Here is a 16,614-nt window from a genome sequence, read left to right as displayed (position 1 = left end):
CCTTGAAATCCTTTATGACGTAGGATTTCAAAGAGAAGGAAAGAATGGAAACAGGGAGCTGGATTCGACTCTCAAACCTTTCGGCTCTGATACCAAGTTAGATTTAGGTTAATGAAGTGGAAGAGGAGAGGAGGTTGAAGGAAGAAGAGGAAGACAAGAGAAGAGGTTGAAGAAGAGAGCAAGTTTTGGTTGTAATCAATTGTGATGGAGAGAGTTCTCCATTCACCTATATTGATTCAAACATAATAATAAAGAGAGAATTACAATCACCTCCCTAGGGAGGTACTAGAGAAATAAAGAAGAAAAAGAATTACATAATAAGACAACTAGTAAAGTAACTAGTTCCTAAACTACCCCTGTTACATGACTTCTAACACTTCTAACAGAACCGTCATAGGATTACAAAAGTAAGCCAAATCCAATTCAAAACCGAATTAGGCCTTACCAAACCCAAATTTTTAGGGACAGGATGAGGCTGCTTCAAAAGAATAGAAGAAAAACAACTAAAATCCAGAATATGTATTTTAAAAAAAAAAAGAGGGCCTTTCTTCCTCTCAGTCAACTCTCCAAAAAGGGTTAAGCTGTCCCTAGTAGACCAAGCAAAACACAAGGAAGGCATCATCCATCCTCCATCTAAAAAATAAAGCAAACCTCCCCCCCCCCCCCCTTCTTTTCTATATTACAGAATGCATGCTCATAAAGCTTAGGCCCCACACTTTAGGCAAGTGAAACACCTCACAAATTCCCTCAACATAATAACAATGTCAGAAAAGTAGTTGGTTGCATGTAAAGGAGAAGTGGTTAAACTTAAGGACCGTCAAAGATTGTCTAGCTTGACTCAGAAGATGCTCCCATAGAACTTTAAAGATCTTTCACCTCATTCTCCTTCCAAAGCATGTTACATTATGTCAATATCGAAATTAGCCTCAGGATTGCAAATACTTTCCGACATCAATATGTAATAATTTTTAGCAGAAAAAATGCTTAGTTGAACTGAGTTGAGTTATATGGTGTTCATGTAGAGCTAAGTGATTCCATGTTTTACATCCCAAAGTTCTCAACACAAAACCACCCTCTAAATTCTATAAGGCCCCGTTTGTTTAGAGGGGACTTAGGTGGGGTGGGAGAATTGGGGTAGGAAAATGCTTATGTGGCACTTCAAAATCCCACCCCAACCTTGTTTGGTTAATTTGGGGTGGTGAACTTACAAAAGCTCAGGGGACATCATTAATTGCTTTGTCTGCTGATGTGGCACTTCAAAATCCCACCCTTTTCCTATCCAAAGTCCCACCAAATTAGTGGGACTTTGATTACTGTTCATGGGAAAAGTACCTTTACCTCAACATTTCCACCCCACCAACATGTGGCCCCCATGACTCCCATCTTCCCAACAATCCCATCCCCACCATCCCCTCTAAACAAATGGGGCCTAATATAGCAGTCCCTAAAGGACAATCGTTATAATCAAGCCATTAGGTCTATCCTAATTCCTAAATAGGTTCAATACTTATGATTGAGAAGATGGAAAAATCCAAAAGTTGAAACTTCTTCCTGGTCTGTTTATCTACAAATCTTAAATAAAATGACTAAAAGCATGCATGAAGGGCATTTAAATGTAACAGAAACCATAAATTCACTATGCTATTTCAAGAGAAAGTTAACGAGCTAAATGCAATTTAAGGAAACTAAGATAGTGGCACAAGTCATTAATAGGCAATCATTGTGTGGCTGAAAAGACAGAAACACTGCTAAGCAACAACCAAAATTGTGTCACAAAATCATAAAAACAAATTGTATATGCTCAACTGTTTGCTTAGCAACTGAGCTCCAATATCAACTATAATTTCAAATATTCAATCATTTTAAGTGCATCTGTCCATGTTCAGCAGATTAAGAAAGTAGTCACAAAGAAGCCCATGTGTAAAACTACATGCAGCAATCGTGAACCATACCGTAAGTAACTTGTACAATATTGACTCCACATCCTCTCCAACATAACCTGCCTGAACAAACATTGATCACTTGTTACAGCTTTTACCTTCGAGAGGAAGAGAATTATTGAGAATAAAAAATCTGAATAGCATTATGCATCTAACTGCAGTTGCAAATCACTCTATGGAAGCCAATTCAAAAATATTGCAGCATTAATGATATTGACCACACCAGACATTGTTGTGGGCTACCTAAAACTGAAGTTTCTCATTTTATTCAAATATAAAAAGAATTCTTTTATGAATAGAGGTTGAATTGTACTACAGTTATTTCCACAGGCGAGAAAGTTTATGTACAAGGGCTTGGCTAAGAAGCCACGCTGTGATATTCAAAATTTCCATCAGACCGTGTCAATACAAAAGTCTGCAAAAGTAAAGCCAATTCAAAAATATTGCAGCATTAATGATATTGACCACAACAGAAATTGTTGTGGGCTACCTAAAACTGAAGTTTCTCATTTTATTCAAATATAAAAAGAACTCTTTTATGAATAGAGGTTTAATTTTACTACAGTTCTTTTCACAGTTGAGAAAGTTTATGTACAAGGGCTTGGCTAAGAAGCCACACTGTGATATTCAAAATTTCCATTAGACCGTGTCAATACAAAAGTCTGCAAAAGTAAAGCCTAAAAAGTAGATCTTCAACATTGGAATGCTAACAGCCAAAGATAATTCAAACATCATCACCGAAGACAGTGCAGTAAAAAGATCAAGAATTCTACTTGCCTGTGTCAATGTTGTTGCATCAGCAATAACAAAGGGCACATTCACGAAGCGAGCCAGTGTTTTTGCAAGTAATGTCTTCCCTGTACAGAAATATGTAGTCAGAACAAAAATATCTAAACCTGGCAGCTTGTTATCACAATAACACCAAGAAAGTGAGCTATCATCAAATCTACTAGAGTCTAATTTACTTCATGGTAGACAAATCATCCATAATCACACACACTGATCATACCTGAGCCCGTTGGACCCATCAAGAGGACATTGCTTTTCTCTAGCTCCACTGAATCATCATCATTTTCAGGTTCAGGGTTGCCTGATTCCCCTCCAGACCTGGAAATTTGAATCAAGAAAAAATTAAGTTATCAAGTGAGACACAACAATAACGAACTTAATTCCAGAAGCACTCTGATTGCTTGGGAATCCATTGCAACTCAAAGAACAAAAATGAGCTCTACATCAGCATGAGTCAAAGAAAAAGATTGATTGCACCAAAAACCAAGTTGAAAGGCCAGCCCAAAAGAACTAACCCTTTTTGCAAAGAGGCATGGTATATCCTTTTGTAGTGGTTATACACAGCCACTGAAAGCACCTACAACATAAAAGAAAACTTAAAAGTTTGTAATACAAAACCCCAAAGGCAGCCAAATGTGTAAAGCCAACCTCCCCCTACCCCATATTTTTTCTCCTCAACAGCTAGAGAAGAAAAATATTATAAAATTACATAACTATGTTATAATCAAAAGATTTAGTTTTACATCCTAGAACATTACAGTAATCAACTGCAAAATAACAGAGAAGAAGAACTCTACTATAGAAAATCGATGTAGAAGTACACCCAAGAAAAAACAGTTACTATTACTGTAAAATAACAGAGAAGAAGAACTCTACTATAGAAAATAAATATAGAAGTACACCCAAGAAAAAACAGTTACTTCGTTAGTGCAAAGCTATACCATAGAAAATGCAGAAAGAAGCAGATAATGAACCAATCAAGGGATCAACGAATGAAAGGATGCATTCAAACACATACATTAAACATAAGAATCTGCAATCATGACCATGCCATTAAAAGCAAGAAACAGAAGAAGAACTACCCTCTTTCAGACCCTCCAAAATGTGAAAATGTATTCGAATGCATACATGCATAAGTACTCTAAGCTGAAAAATCCAAACTTCTCACTCTGTGCATTATCCTTGGATTCAAACCACTGAGAACCCCTGGGGAACATCTTATCATCCACTCATAGCTTTAACATACATTTAATAATTGCAATCATGCGTAGTTATTTCTGGACTTCATTTTAAAAAATGCAAAGGTTCCTCTCCTTCCATGTACCCCAAGAAAGTCAATGATCTACACAACATCAAAACTTCTCACTCTGAGCATTATCCTCTCCTTCCATGTTCCTCCCCACAGCATCAATAAAACCACGAAGCATCATGAAGGAATTTTTTTTATGTTATTTTTCTCTCAAATGTCTCGAGTTGAGAATTAATATACGAATACATCATCTAAAAGAGTGAGGTGGAGGGGAGGGGGGGGGGGGGAGGGAAGAGGAAAAGTGTTCATGAAGAATCAGTAGAGGTGTAGAACATCACAAATTACGGACCTTTTTGGCTCGTTCCTGACCAATAACAAACTTATCGAGCCCCTTGCAGATCTCCTTGGGCGTGGGTAAATCTGTTCCCAGATTGGATCCACCCCATCCACCCTTCTCTCCAAATGAGCCGCCACCACTGCTCCCACCTCCGCCGCCAGAACCACCAGGACCGGCGGCCCGTATGACATTGACGCCAGGCGCAAAAGGCGGGCCTGGAGGAGTGTGCACCGCCAGCCCATTCCCGTTATTTCCGGGTGGTGTTGGTGGAGGTGGCCAATTCTCAGGAGGTTCACCGCCGTAAGATCTCAAAGTCTCCCAGAACGACACCCGTAGTCGATTCCCGAAATCCTCATCGCCACCACCAGTACCTGCGATATTTCCGTCGCCTTCGCTGCTGCCCTCGCTGGGTTTCCTATCGGAATCCTTGGCTGGTACTCCTCCACTTCCTCTGACCCTGCCGATCTCAATGAAGCTGCCCTGCAGGGGAGCCATCTTGTAGGGGCGGAAGTAGTAGGCGGTCTTGCAATTGGGGCAGAGATTGACGGCCTGGTAGCCTCCTCTGTCGCCTGCAGCCAGGGAAGAAGAGGTGGAGGGGTGGCGATTGGAGAAGAGCAGGTCCATCTGCTTGGAGCAACGAGGGCAATTGGCCTCAGCTCGAATCTTGCGGGTCTGGAAATCATCGGAGCTACCCTCCCATTTGTGGCGCTCCTGGAGGTGGAAGCCGATGAGCAATTCCCTGCGACGGTAGGAGCCGACGTGGAAGTAGTTGAACCGAGTGGTGATAGGCGATTTCTGGGAGAAGCGGTAGTTCTTCGACTGAGACTCGGACAGGGCTACGAATCGGCCAGTTCTTGTCGCCGTTTCCTTTGCGAGCTTCTTCCATCTAAAGATTCCAGACATCCCTCCCTCCCTCCGAATTCACAGCATAGATTGATCGATAAAAATTGTCACGAATAGATAATAAGTGTGTATATATAAATCTATAAAATAAACAGAGAGAGAGGAGAAGAAAGAGACTGATTACCAGATTAAATTCAGTAGTGAAGGCTAACTTTAAACAAGAAAATGAACTGAAAAAATGGACAGACAAAGAAAGAGAAAGGAAAATAGAGATAGAACAAGAAAATTGAAGAGGATTCGATTAAAAAATGGACAGACACAGAAAGAGAAAGGAAACTTGAAGAGGATTCTTTTGGATTAGATTAAAAAAGGGGGTCTCCCAGTTTCTTTTCGTTTTTTTAGTCACTCTAAGAAAAATTTTCTTCACCATTTCAATTTATAAGGCATTAACCAAAAAAATAATAATAAGGCGGAGCGAGAGGATAAATGCAATTAGGAATTTAGGATGAGAAAGAGAGAGATTATTATTTAGTTATTTATTAGATAAAATGGAGAGTGATTATAGGAGAGAATGGTCGAATATCTCCGTCCTGAAGACCCTGTTTCGTTTTGCATCAAAAAACATTAAAAAAGCCCTGTTTCGTGCTCTCCTCCCCTTGCTTCACAAAAGCTTTAATTTTTTATTTTTTTTGTTTTTTCTTTTTTTCAGCCTTTGAGGTGCTTTAGAGAATATTTGACCACGATCTTTATCCTCTCAATTACACTGTTCGTACTTGGCGTCAAGTACACCTAACACAGAAGGCAGAAATGATTATCCTACCCCCTACCCGAACACACTACCTGAGGTGGGGTCCACTTCCCTCTATTAGATGTACTTGACGTCAAATACGGGCAGTGTAATTGAGAGGATAAAAATTCATTTGACCACACGCTGTAAGGAAGCGGTTCCAGGTTTTCGGGTGGGGCGGTGGCGACTTGGCGTTGTTTCCTTTCACTTCATCATCTCTTTTTGATCTCCTCCAAATCTCAAATCGTCTGTCATTACTTAACATTACTTGTAATTTTATTTTTTTTGTAAGGACATTACTTGTAATAGTTTGTAGGGTTACAGAAGATCCGGTTTGATGAATATTACATAATCACTGACTCGACACGTTATTCATCCCTTTCTCTGTTATTCTTTTTCATATTTTAAGAACCCCCCCCCCTTCTAATTTGTGTCATGACTCATGAGTCGTGAGACATCCATCAGGTTACGATAGCTACCATGAATTTTTATCCTCTCCTGTTACAGCACGGTGTTGTACTGCATCATGCGGCGGCTGCAGAGGCCATGTACACCATGTGGGGCATGTTGTGCCACATGGCCTCTGCAGCGCCGCACGATGCAGTACATCACCGTGCTGTAACAAGAGAGGATAACGATTCTAGCTACCACGTCTTATTCATGTGCAATGCATTTGCAACTAGTAGAGTTGTAATTAACTTGCAAGAAAAGAAAAAGAGAACAAAAGTACTTAAATGAGATTTTTATTTTTTAATTGACATCCCTCAAGGAGTGAAGTAATGTAATTTTGTTTTTGTGTCCTTTTAGTATAATACATATTTTTTTCCTAATGAGGATGATAGTGTCATTTCACATGAATACAATGAAGAATATGCATGAGAAATACATCTTTTGATAATGACATAACAATATATCACTTTCAACTTATTTTTGAAAACTCTTTTATACTCCTATTTTAAGTCTAAAAACTCTTTTATACCCCCATCTTAAAGGACTTTTAAGAATAAGACTAGGGACAATTACGAGAAGATATCAAGTTCTAAATACACCTACAAATGCGTCACTCAAACACTCCCTTAATTAATGAGCATTACTTGAATCGAAAATACACATCAGAAAGTTAACTAGCATTAGAGATATATTGAGAGAGAGTATTGAATGGTATTGGGTAATAACTCTCCCCTCCCCTGCATTAACAAGATTCTATTAGCCGTACCCATCCGTTACAAGTGACTGTTAAGTGATGACATCACCCTAAATATATTCATTTAAACCCCAAAATACCCTTATTTGTATGATATTCCAACGAAGCTACTTATTTCCTACTATTATCTCTTTCTTCTTCTTTAATACTCTAAACCTGTAAACCCTTCTCTTTCTCCATACAAAGCTGAAATCCAAGCCCTCATCTCCATCTCCAATCTTCTTCAACCCAGTCGAAATTCATATCTCCTTATTTGATCTTCTTTTATTTTTATTTCTCATACACTACAACCCAGTCCCAAATCCCAAATCCATCGATCTTATTCTCTATTCTCCATTTTTCATTTATTTATACTCATTCTCATTCTTTCTTTTTCTATTTTCCTCTCTCCCTCATCTGCCAAAGGATTCTCAGTTCGAAAAACCATCGCAAGAATAGGGTTAGATTCCAAAGAAATTTGCAGGGTCTTTCCCACTTGAAAAGGAATTTCAGATTAGCTGCGCGCTTTCGTCTCTGCAACCTTGATGCCCGACCCCAACTCTAGATTCCCTTCTGAACTTTGAACAAGATTACCTAATCGGACAAGATTAATTTGCAGAGCTTTGATGCTATGACTATGGTGGTCTTGCTTACTGGGAAAAAAAAATGACGTACAAAGCTTTGAAGGTCTAAAAATGACGAATGACCATTTTAATTTTTGCAACCTCGCCCCAACCCCACCCCTTTCTCAGCAAATGTTTTATCAAATCTGAGAAAAATGCAACCAAACAATTGTATTTTCTTGAAGAAAGAAAAATCGTTGAATTATTTTAAGAAATCAATCTAGAATCGAAATCTGGGATTTTATCTGGGCAAATGATCGAATGATTCTATCAATGTGATAAGGCCTCAATATGATAAGGTATCATTTTATTTGTGATTTTGAAGCAATGGGATGGATTTTTTTTTCTGATTCTGGAATTAAAACTCGGGTCTCATCCAAGTAAATAAGGTTCAATGGAGGATAGAAAAATGTACTATCGCTCTGTACCATGCACTTCTATGTTTATAGATGCCCTAATTCTTGTTTCGATTCTACTGTAATGCATTGCAGATGCGCTAGAATTAATATAAACTATGGCTGATGATTGCTTGTAGTGCCATTGTTGTTGTGGATAAGGGTCAAAGTATCTTCAATTGTTCTTGTGGAAGGCAGCAGTTGACGATGGAGGGTTATCATGAGATTAGGCGGATGGTGAAGAAATCAATCTGGAAGGCAGTGCTTGATTTTATTCTTCACGTTGAATTATTTTAAGAAATCAATCTAGAATAGAAGAGATGGGTTTATAGGTTTAGGATATTACAGAAGAAGAAAAAGAAAAGAAGCAGTGGGGAAGAAGCGGGTTCGTTGGCAGCAGCCATGGAGTTTGGAAGTTTGAGCTGGGTTTTCACATTATAGAACGGAGGATAATCTTGGACGGTGAGATGGGTTGCGTTGGCAGTAGTGTGAGGGTGGGGGTGGAGTTGCAGGAGGAGGAAGAAGAAGAAGAAGAAGGAGGGGGGTAATATAGTCTTTTTCTAACGCTTAACAACGAATTTTAACAGAATAGGTACGGCAATACAGTTGATAGAATCTTGTTAATGCAGGGGAGGGACGACTTATTACTCAATGCCCAGGGGAGGGGTTTGCCATTCGGGCATAATCAAGGGGAGGGAGGAGTAATTTACTCAAAAAACAAATTACGAAAAAATCAATGTGTCAATCCTAGCCCTCTTTCTTTTTCATAGCAGGTTTTTTAATTGTTAATGTAGGGTTTTTTTTTTTTTTTTTTTTTCCATTTTTCAAAAAAGATATGTTTATGCTTCCTATAATATTAAAAAAAATCACTAAATTTATCGAACTAACCTCTCATTGATGTATTGTTTCATTAAGATCCAATTCAAATTATGATGTTGTTCCTCACATCTTTATTCCCTAAAATTTATCAAATCGCACATACTTCGATTCTTTTTTTTTTTTTTTTTGGTAACAACAATAGTGCAATACTGACTTTCAATGCAAGAATATTTGATTGAAATGAATAAGTAAACTAATAATAAAAAAATACTATCATAAGTATACTATTAGCAATAAGACTGAGCCCTTCCCCTAAAGACGCTACTTAGCCCTACTAGCTCAGCCAAGAGAGAGAGAGAGTGGAGCGGCTGTAGGAGTGGACTTAGGCTTCTACTTAATCTTGGGGGCTGGGCCTGGGTCTCATGTCTTAGGCCACTTGGATACAATATCGGTTTTCTAAGCTAACAAAGGCTGTTGAGCTAAACTGAATTTTCAAGTTTTTAACCCAATCATCTAGAACCGTCACATCTCACATGGCAGTTATGCGGAGATTGGGAACAAAAACTCCGATTTTAGATTGGGCGTCTTTGTTGGAATTTTTCTCCTCTTAGGTTTTCTGTCCGGTCAGGTTCGTAGGTTCCTCTTCATAGGGAGGGCAGAAATGACGATCTCATCCCACCCGGTCAGTGTGTTTGGGCACGGGATGAGATCATCATTTTCGGCCCCCTATGAGAGGAACCTACGAACCTGTCCAGACAAGGAACCTAAGAGGAAGTCATCTTTGTTGATGAAACATAATGTTTCTAATCCTTAATATGAGACAGATTGATAGCTGGTACCCCTCCCTAAAATTTTTAATATTGAATAGCTTATTTGTGACTGAGACGCACTTAGATTGTTTTAGGCCTTAGTCAAATTTGTTTGGTTACGATTCTCTAGCTCTCATATCATTGAGTGAAAGAGTGAAGTATCATGAATAACAAACTTTGTCTATATCTATAATGAGCATAATAAAGGTTTGGAGTTCCACTCATACTTAACTGGACGGGGTTTATGGGTGATCAGTAAGGCCCATTGCCTAGGTTGGCGACCTTCATTGCACTTGAAAGGGGTGCCCGCCTAACATCTCCCCAAGTGGAAGAGTGTACGTCAAAATTTGTGCCAGCGGGGGTATACGTTGGCGTGGCCCCTAAAAGTTCCACGCTTTCGGTCATGGGCCTCATGGCTTGCTGGCTGGGCCATGCGATGGGCCAAACTGCCATATTATATTACCATAGATGTAAGTTGAAACGCCAGTGGCAATACCAATTGAGAAGTTCAATTTCGAGTTTTTATTTTTATATTATTAATTAATTAATAATTGATATTATTTTTCTTTTGGGATCCATGTAGCTGACCCCGATAAGGCTAAATTGTTGTTGTGTACAACATAGAAGCCATATCAATGCCATAATTGACTTAATATGAGAAAACAAAGCATAGGATATAACCTTAGGAGAAGTGGTAAGGAAAAACATGTGTAGCTTAAGCCTCGTAGCATGTATGACTTTGAAAGGAAAGCAAGGATTCATGTGGCCGTCCCCGTTTAGTTGGGATAATGCTATGATGTTCAGGTTGGCGATGAAATTGAACTTAGATCGACTCAAGGAAGAAAAAGGAGATTTTGTATAAACTGCATATGGGGCATTAATTACCTGATGAAAAGAAAAGATCCCGTTCACTTCGAAAGATGAACAAGTTTTGTGATTTTTTATTTTTTTTGGGAAATTTTTTTTGTGATTTGACTCTATAAGAATTTCGGCTAAAATATCCTTGGACCGGTCAACTTAGATCAACTTTGGCTGATTCGGCTGATCTGATCCCGATTCGTTGAACCTTGTTTCCTTCCTTCAACCCTTTTCTTTGTCCACCCACAGGAAAAAAAAAAAAGAAAAAAAAAAAAAAAAAAAAGAAGGAAAAATAACACATGCAAATAAGAAAGAAGAGCATGTTGGGTTGCGTACTCTGTTACTCGTGAGCTTAATTTGTGATTAATCCAGCCTTGAGCCTGACCTGTTCTCATCTCCTATGCATGGTTCAGGACGTTGTTACATTAAAACTAATTTAATGAAGCATATATTAGAACTACCGAACTGACCCGCCCTTTCCGATTCCGAGCATTCATGGAAAAAAAAAATTACATACTGATTGATTCTAGAAGGTAACCGCAATGGTAGCTAGCCTAGCTACGAATGCATTTTCTATGTCAAAGTCCTGCCCAGCTGGACAAACAGATCAGAACTGATTCAACCCACACCACATTGTCATTCCTTAATTAAGCTGGAGCACACCGGAGTGGTTCATAATGGTTCATATACCACCCAAGGATGTATGATCATGCGAGGTAACTTCTAAAGGTTCTCTGAGCCGCCTGCCAGGGGAGGGTACATAGTATATTAGCATCCTCTCGGTCACATGAAGTGATTTTGTTATCCTCTTATGTGGGAAACCATCTGTTGCTGCCGCACTTTATTGGTACACTTTGAAGGGATTTAATTCCTAACACACTCCTCTATGCCATTTGCTCAGAGAATGCTCTCTATGGGGATCAGTTCCTCTGCATGTATCAGCAGGTGAACATACATATGAGAGTCAACCACCTATCCTTATCTGCATGTATCAATAGGTGAACGTACACCTCAAAGCCAATCACATTTTAATTTTGTTTTCTTAAAATCCCCTCCTCCCCATGTAAGTGGCAAAAATAGAACAGATGGTTAGCTCTCACATGTACGTTCACCTATTGGTATGGTTAGGGATAAGACGGTCATTGTATGCCTCATTGTGCCTGTACTACTATGGCCGCTCGGACAGCTGCACTGTAGAGGATCTGTTTCCCTCATTTTTATGGGTCTATTACATATCTCCCAACGCAGTCCACTAACATATGATATACCGCGAAGGCCGAAGGCTGGTCGCTTTCTAGTCCCAAGGGCGGCAGTGTGTCTGAGAAACCTAGAATCCGGATGGAGGTCCACCCATAATATTACATGAACTACGTACTGATCAAGTGGGTCTGGGTGGGTGGTGGTTGAACGGTTCAATGGTCCAAGTCAAATTTTGACTGTTTGACTTTGACTGGTAAATGAAGTCTCTTTCATTTTTATATGTTTTGATATGATTCTTGGCAATGAAAGAGAGCGCCAACAGGATTGATTGCCTTGTCGAGCCGGAACATATAATAAATTAATAATAAGATTGCCTTGTGGACTCGCAACATATAGGCCCCTTTCCCAACTTCTTAAAATTGAAGTCACCGTAAGCTTTTCCCTTGGCAGTTAAAGCCCCGTAACCATCTACGTGGTCTGAAAATATTTCTTCTTCTCAACTTCTACTTGAGTAAGCAACGACACCTTCAACAAAAACTGCTAGTCTGGCCAGCAGGTCAATTATATCTACATAGAACTTGATTATCTATTGGATGCATTTTGTTGTCATTAAAATGATGAGGAGAGAAGTTGTAAATTTATTTATTTTTAATTTCTGTTTATCTTATTCCTAAAATTTATTTAATGTAGTGGTAAAAAAATAATTTTAAAATAATTCGAAATTGATTTATCATTGTATCATTATTAAAAATTGTACATTTTTTTGAGTAGACATATAAAATGACATGATTTATCTTCATTGAGAAAAAGTGTCACATTAAAAAGTTTTTTCAGCCCCCATATTTAGTGGCGGTTAAATACTTCTACTTCAAAATAGGGATGTTTAGCAGTGGTAAAAAAATACTGCCACTGAGGGTCTTTTTGGTATCATTTTTCATTTTGTTTCTCTGACACAAAATGTTTGTTCAAGTATTTGGTATCATTTATGGACCCTATTTCTATTTAAAAAACATCAAAATAATAGGAAAATCAGAATAGAGTTGAGACCTTATTATGAATTTTGGCAAGGCCAAAAATCATTTTTAGTCATTTTTGCAGAACTTTAATGAGCACATGATCATAAGTCCCAAAATAAAGGGGTAAAATAGTCAATTTGAAGAAAAAAGGACAATAATGTCATTATACTCTTACCATTCTCAACTAACGAAACAACTAATGGACTGGATGAACTTATTCAATATTTTGAAAAGTAGGGGAGATACATGTAAATAGTGAAATGTCATGGGTGAATCGGTAATTAATTGATACCTCGGGGGAGGTACATATAAATTTTGCAATAATAATTAGCATTCAGAGGCTCCAATGAGGCGTTAAACCGTTCGAGTTTGTATCTGGCAGAAGAAGATATTTGGGAGAGGTTAGTGATGCCTAGCTTCCCCTTTGGGCGTTGCCTGTCCAATCATCTAATTAAGCACCCATATAGGGGTGCAAGTTTGACCCTTTCGAGCCAAATCCTTCCTAACCCTCCATGGGCCCGAATAGAGCTTGCGCTGAGATACCTGATCTTGAGGGCGGATTAGAGCTAGAAATTTCTGGCCCCGAGTTAGGGTTAAGTTGGGCTAGGGTTGAGGCCTCGAGCTGAGCCTAGCCCGGTCCGACCCTGTTTTAAGTTATATTGTAAAATATATATTGATATACTATATAGATTATAAACTTTAAATGTCACTCATATTTTGTTATATAATATATTATATATGAAGATAATAAGTGATCATATATTTTATTATAGTGTTATTTTATGTAAAATTGATAATTTTCTTCCTGACCCAATCCAACTCAGTGAGTCCATGCATCTCTCCCTTCCCCCCACTCCATGAACATGACCAATCAAGATCAGCCAGGCCTGACCCTAAAGATGGGTCAGGGTTGGATTTTCTAGGCCCTGAGTCAGAGTTGAGCTGAGGTTTTAAAAAGTCATGCCCAACCCGGCCGTGTTGCAGCCCTACACCCATCCAATTATCAAGATTTACGTATCCTTTTTAATTTGAAGATCTATATCTTTGTAAAGAAAATGTTGATTCATATCCACGGTCTTGATTTGGGGATTTGTATAGTGATCTGAATCGTAATCCATGGTTTTTTTTTTTAAGAAAGATAGATTAACGTGAACCAATGTTTCAGAAGAGTCAAAATACAACTGAAGAAGGATACACTTCTCTAAGAATATGAACAAAAACGTCTTGTTGGAAATGCGAAGCTAAAGCTCGACAATCTGAAACAATATTGGAGATCCGCCAGGGAATATCGCATTCATCGTAATCCATGTTAGAATGGGATATTCATCTTCATAAGATGCTTTTTGATCTGAAACTTGAATCTAAGATATGACAGCTCATGAGTGATATTCTTCATTCCATCAATAGGTCGGCTGACGGGAACTCGGGAAGCGAGAAAGTAATCTAAGGCATTTTACCCAAAATAAAATAAAATAAAATAAAAAATAGAAATCTAAGAGATGCATGCATGCCTGTGGAGTTCGATCTTCACAATCCTTCTTCCACACTTAGGAGTTGGGAGTTCGGACTTGGGCCACCAATTAATTGTTATATATGCCATCGAACATGCATGGGTCGAATGTGCTAGCTCCCCTCCGGCCATGTATATACCTGTTTCTGGTTAATTCGTTAACGATCCAGTTGATGAATAAGCAGGGAGAAAGACCTACATAACCCAAGGTGGCTCTTAGCTTGTCTTCCAAGTGTCTCATACTGGTTTGCTGTTTGTTCAGCACATCAAGAAAGTTTCATACACTCGTAATTATTTATTTATTTATTTTTATCTCACTGAGCTTGAGCTTCTGTCAGATCTCAACAATGCTATTGGTAGAGATGCATGCTTCCGAGATCTATTTATGAGAATGTATTTGTTTTAATACAACTCTCTTTCTTTGACTCCAAAAATTAAAATAAAATACAATAAATAAAATTCATCCACCCACATTCCATTAGTACTCAAACAAAAACAGGTCGATCTGTCCCCATCTCAAACAAGCTGCCTGAGGAGAACTTCGAACTTGCCTCATCTTCAGTGTTCTTTTTCTTTTACTTAATTGTATTGATTAAAAAGAAATAAAAATCCATTCAAGCACCTCCAAAAATAAATAAAATAAAGAAAAATTTCAAAAAGAGAAATTTAAGGTGAGAGAAGCCAGGCCAATCCAACCCCAGCCAAGCCAAGCCAAGCAAGGTCCTCCCAGCCTCCCCTCCCTCCCATGGCCATTCTAAAATATAGGTTAAGCTACCCCACATATATCCATGCTAAGGTATCACTCTGATCAACATCCTCTTCTGAAAGCTCATTGACCAAAGATCTAGCTAGCTAGGTTTCCATGGCATAAGATTTCCAATGGACGTGGAAGTGTCTGGCGGATCTAGCTCTCCTCCAGCCATGGCGGGAACGATTTAGTCCAGTAAAAACACTCAAAAACAAAGGAGATATGATCATTTCATAGGGACCCCACTCGGGTCCCACGTGTGAAATAACCAAAACAACCCTTATTTTTTTTGTTTTTGCTGGGCTGGACCCTCCATCTCCGACCATGATGGGAGGAGAGCCAAATTGGCCTGGGGTTGGGACAGCTCTGGCTCTGGCTCCCAAAAATTGGATTCTTAGACGACCAAACAATATGACCTTTCTATTAAATGGATGAAAATGAATAGAATACGTGAGGGCATGGTCGTGATCTCGGTATCGGCTGAATTAGATCGGATCGACCAATACGGAACTAGGACACATATGACACTTTTGTCCTTGTTTTCATATAAAAAAAAGTAATTTTTTTTTTTAACATTTTTACCCCTGTCTGTACAATTAGATCGGATCGATATCGGGATTGATCTCAACCGATACTGATCCGATTCGACCAAAATCGACCAAATCCATCCGATACCTTAAATCATGCGTGAGAGAGAAAAAGGATCAGATACAACCCAAAATAGCAAAGATAGCTAGCTAGTAGGTCAAGAAGAAGAAGTAGAATAAGTAAGGAATGAAGGGGGCACCACCACACACGCACACAGAGGGGGAATTTAGGGTCTGTGGCAATATTGGTCGGCTGGCTGGGCTGCTATAGCAATAAACTTGCTAGACTCAATTGAGAATTGGGATGGACATTACCAACAAAAAATAAATAAATAAATTGGGATGGATGGACCTCTATATTATTCTGGAGCCTAATCCGTATTATTCATCCACTACGGGACTTGGCTCTGGTGCAGCACGAAAACCACTCCAAATACAAGGGGGGGGGGGAGTGGTCATTTCACATGTGGGGCCATGGTGAAACCCACCTGTGAATTGACTATCTTACCCTTGTTTTTGCTGTCGTTTAGCGGTGCTGCACCTATGCAGCTCCCGCCACGGCTGCACAAGATCTTTTTCCTCCGCTACGTACTCCTTCGGAAGCCACGCCTACATTACATATGGTGATCGCGTGGAATACAACCTATAGCGCAGGCGGGCTTGATGGACCTGCATCAATTATATTGATGTTAGATCCTGAATTTTTGCAACTAAGCCTTAGATTCCATTTCCAGGCTAGAAGGGATGTATCAGCCTTCACGTTCTTAATTTTAGAAGTGAGAACTCCAATCTTTACCTAAGAGTGGATCATCTCCACGTACCAACATGTGAACGTATATCTCAGGGTTAAACACATTTTAATTTGGTTTCCATAAGAACCCCTCCTCCCCTTGTAACTGGCAAAATAGGACAGGTGGTTAG

General features: G+C 39.1%; 1 protein-coding gene and 1 non-coding gene across 2 annotated transcripts in view; one reads left to right on the top strand and one right to left on the bottom strand.

Moving 5' to 3' along the window:
* Positions 1–5,272, bottom strand: part of LOC122664727 (CLP protease regulatory subunit CLPX1, mitochondrial-like) — a 45,328-nt gene extending 40,056 nt beyond the window's left edge. Inside the window, exons 1-5 of the mRNA XM_043860691.1 lie at positions 4,328–5,272; positions 3,245–3,306; positions 2,950–3,047; positions 2,718–2,797; positions 1,953–2,003 (exon numbers count right to left, since the gene is read on the bottom strand). Of these exons, the coding sequence (XP_043716626.1) occupies positions 1,953–2,003; positions 2,718–2,797; positions 2,950–3,047; positions 3,245–3,306; positions 4,328–5,218 (1,182 nt within the window). The 5' untranslated portion in view covers positions 5,219–5,272. The remainder of the gene's footprint in view (positions 1–1,952; positions 2,004–2,717; positions 2,798–2,949; positions 3,048–3,244; positions 3,307–4,327) is intronic.
* Positions 5,273–9,997: 4,725 nt separating this feature from the next.
* Positions 9,998–10,158, top strand: LOC122649210. The gene has a single exon (XR_006331185.1). It is a non-coding gene; the product is annotated as a U1 spliceosomal RNA (small nuclear RNA).
* Positions 10,159–16,614: the final 6,456 nt, after the last annotated feature.

Source organism: Telopea speciosissima, chromosome 1 (assembly GCF_018873765.1).
Source record: "Telopea speciosissima isolate NSW1024214 ecotype Mountain lineage chromosome 1, Tspe_v1, whole genome shotgun sequence".
Lineage (NCBI taxonomy): Eukaryota > Viridiplantae > Streptophyta > Magnoliopsida > Proteales > Proteaceae > Telopea > Telopea speciosissima.
The sequence above is the reverse complement of the archived record's forward strand: the minus strand, read 5'-3'. Positions and strand labels throughout refer to the sequence as shown.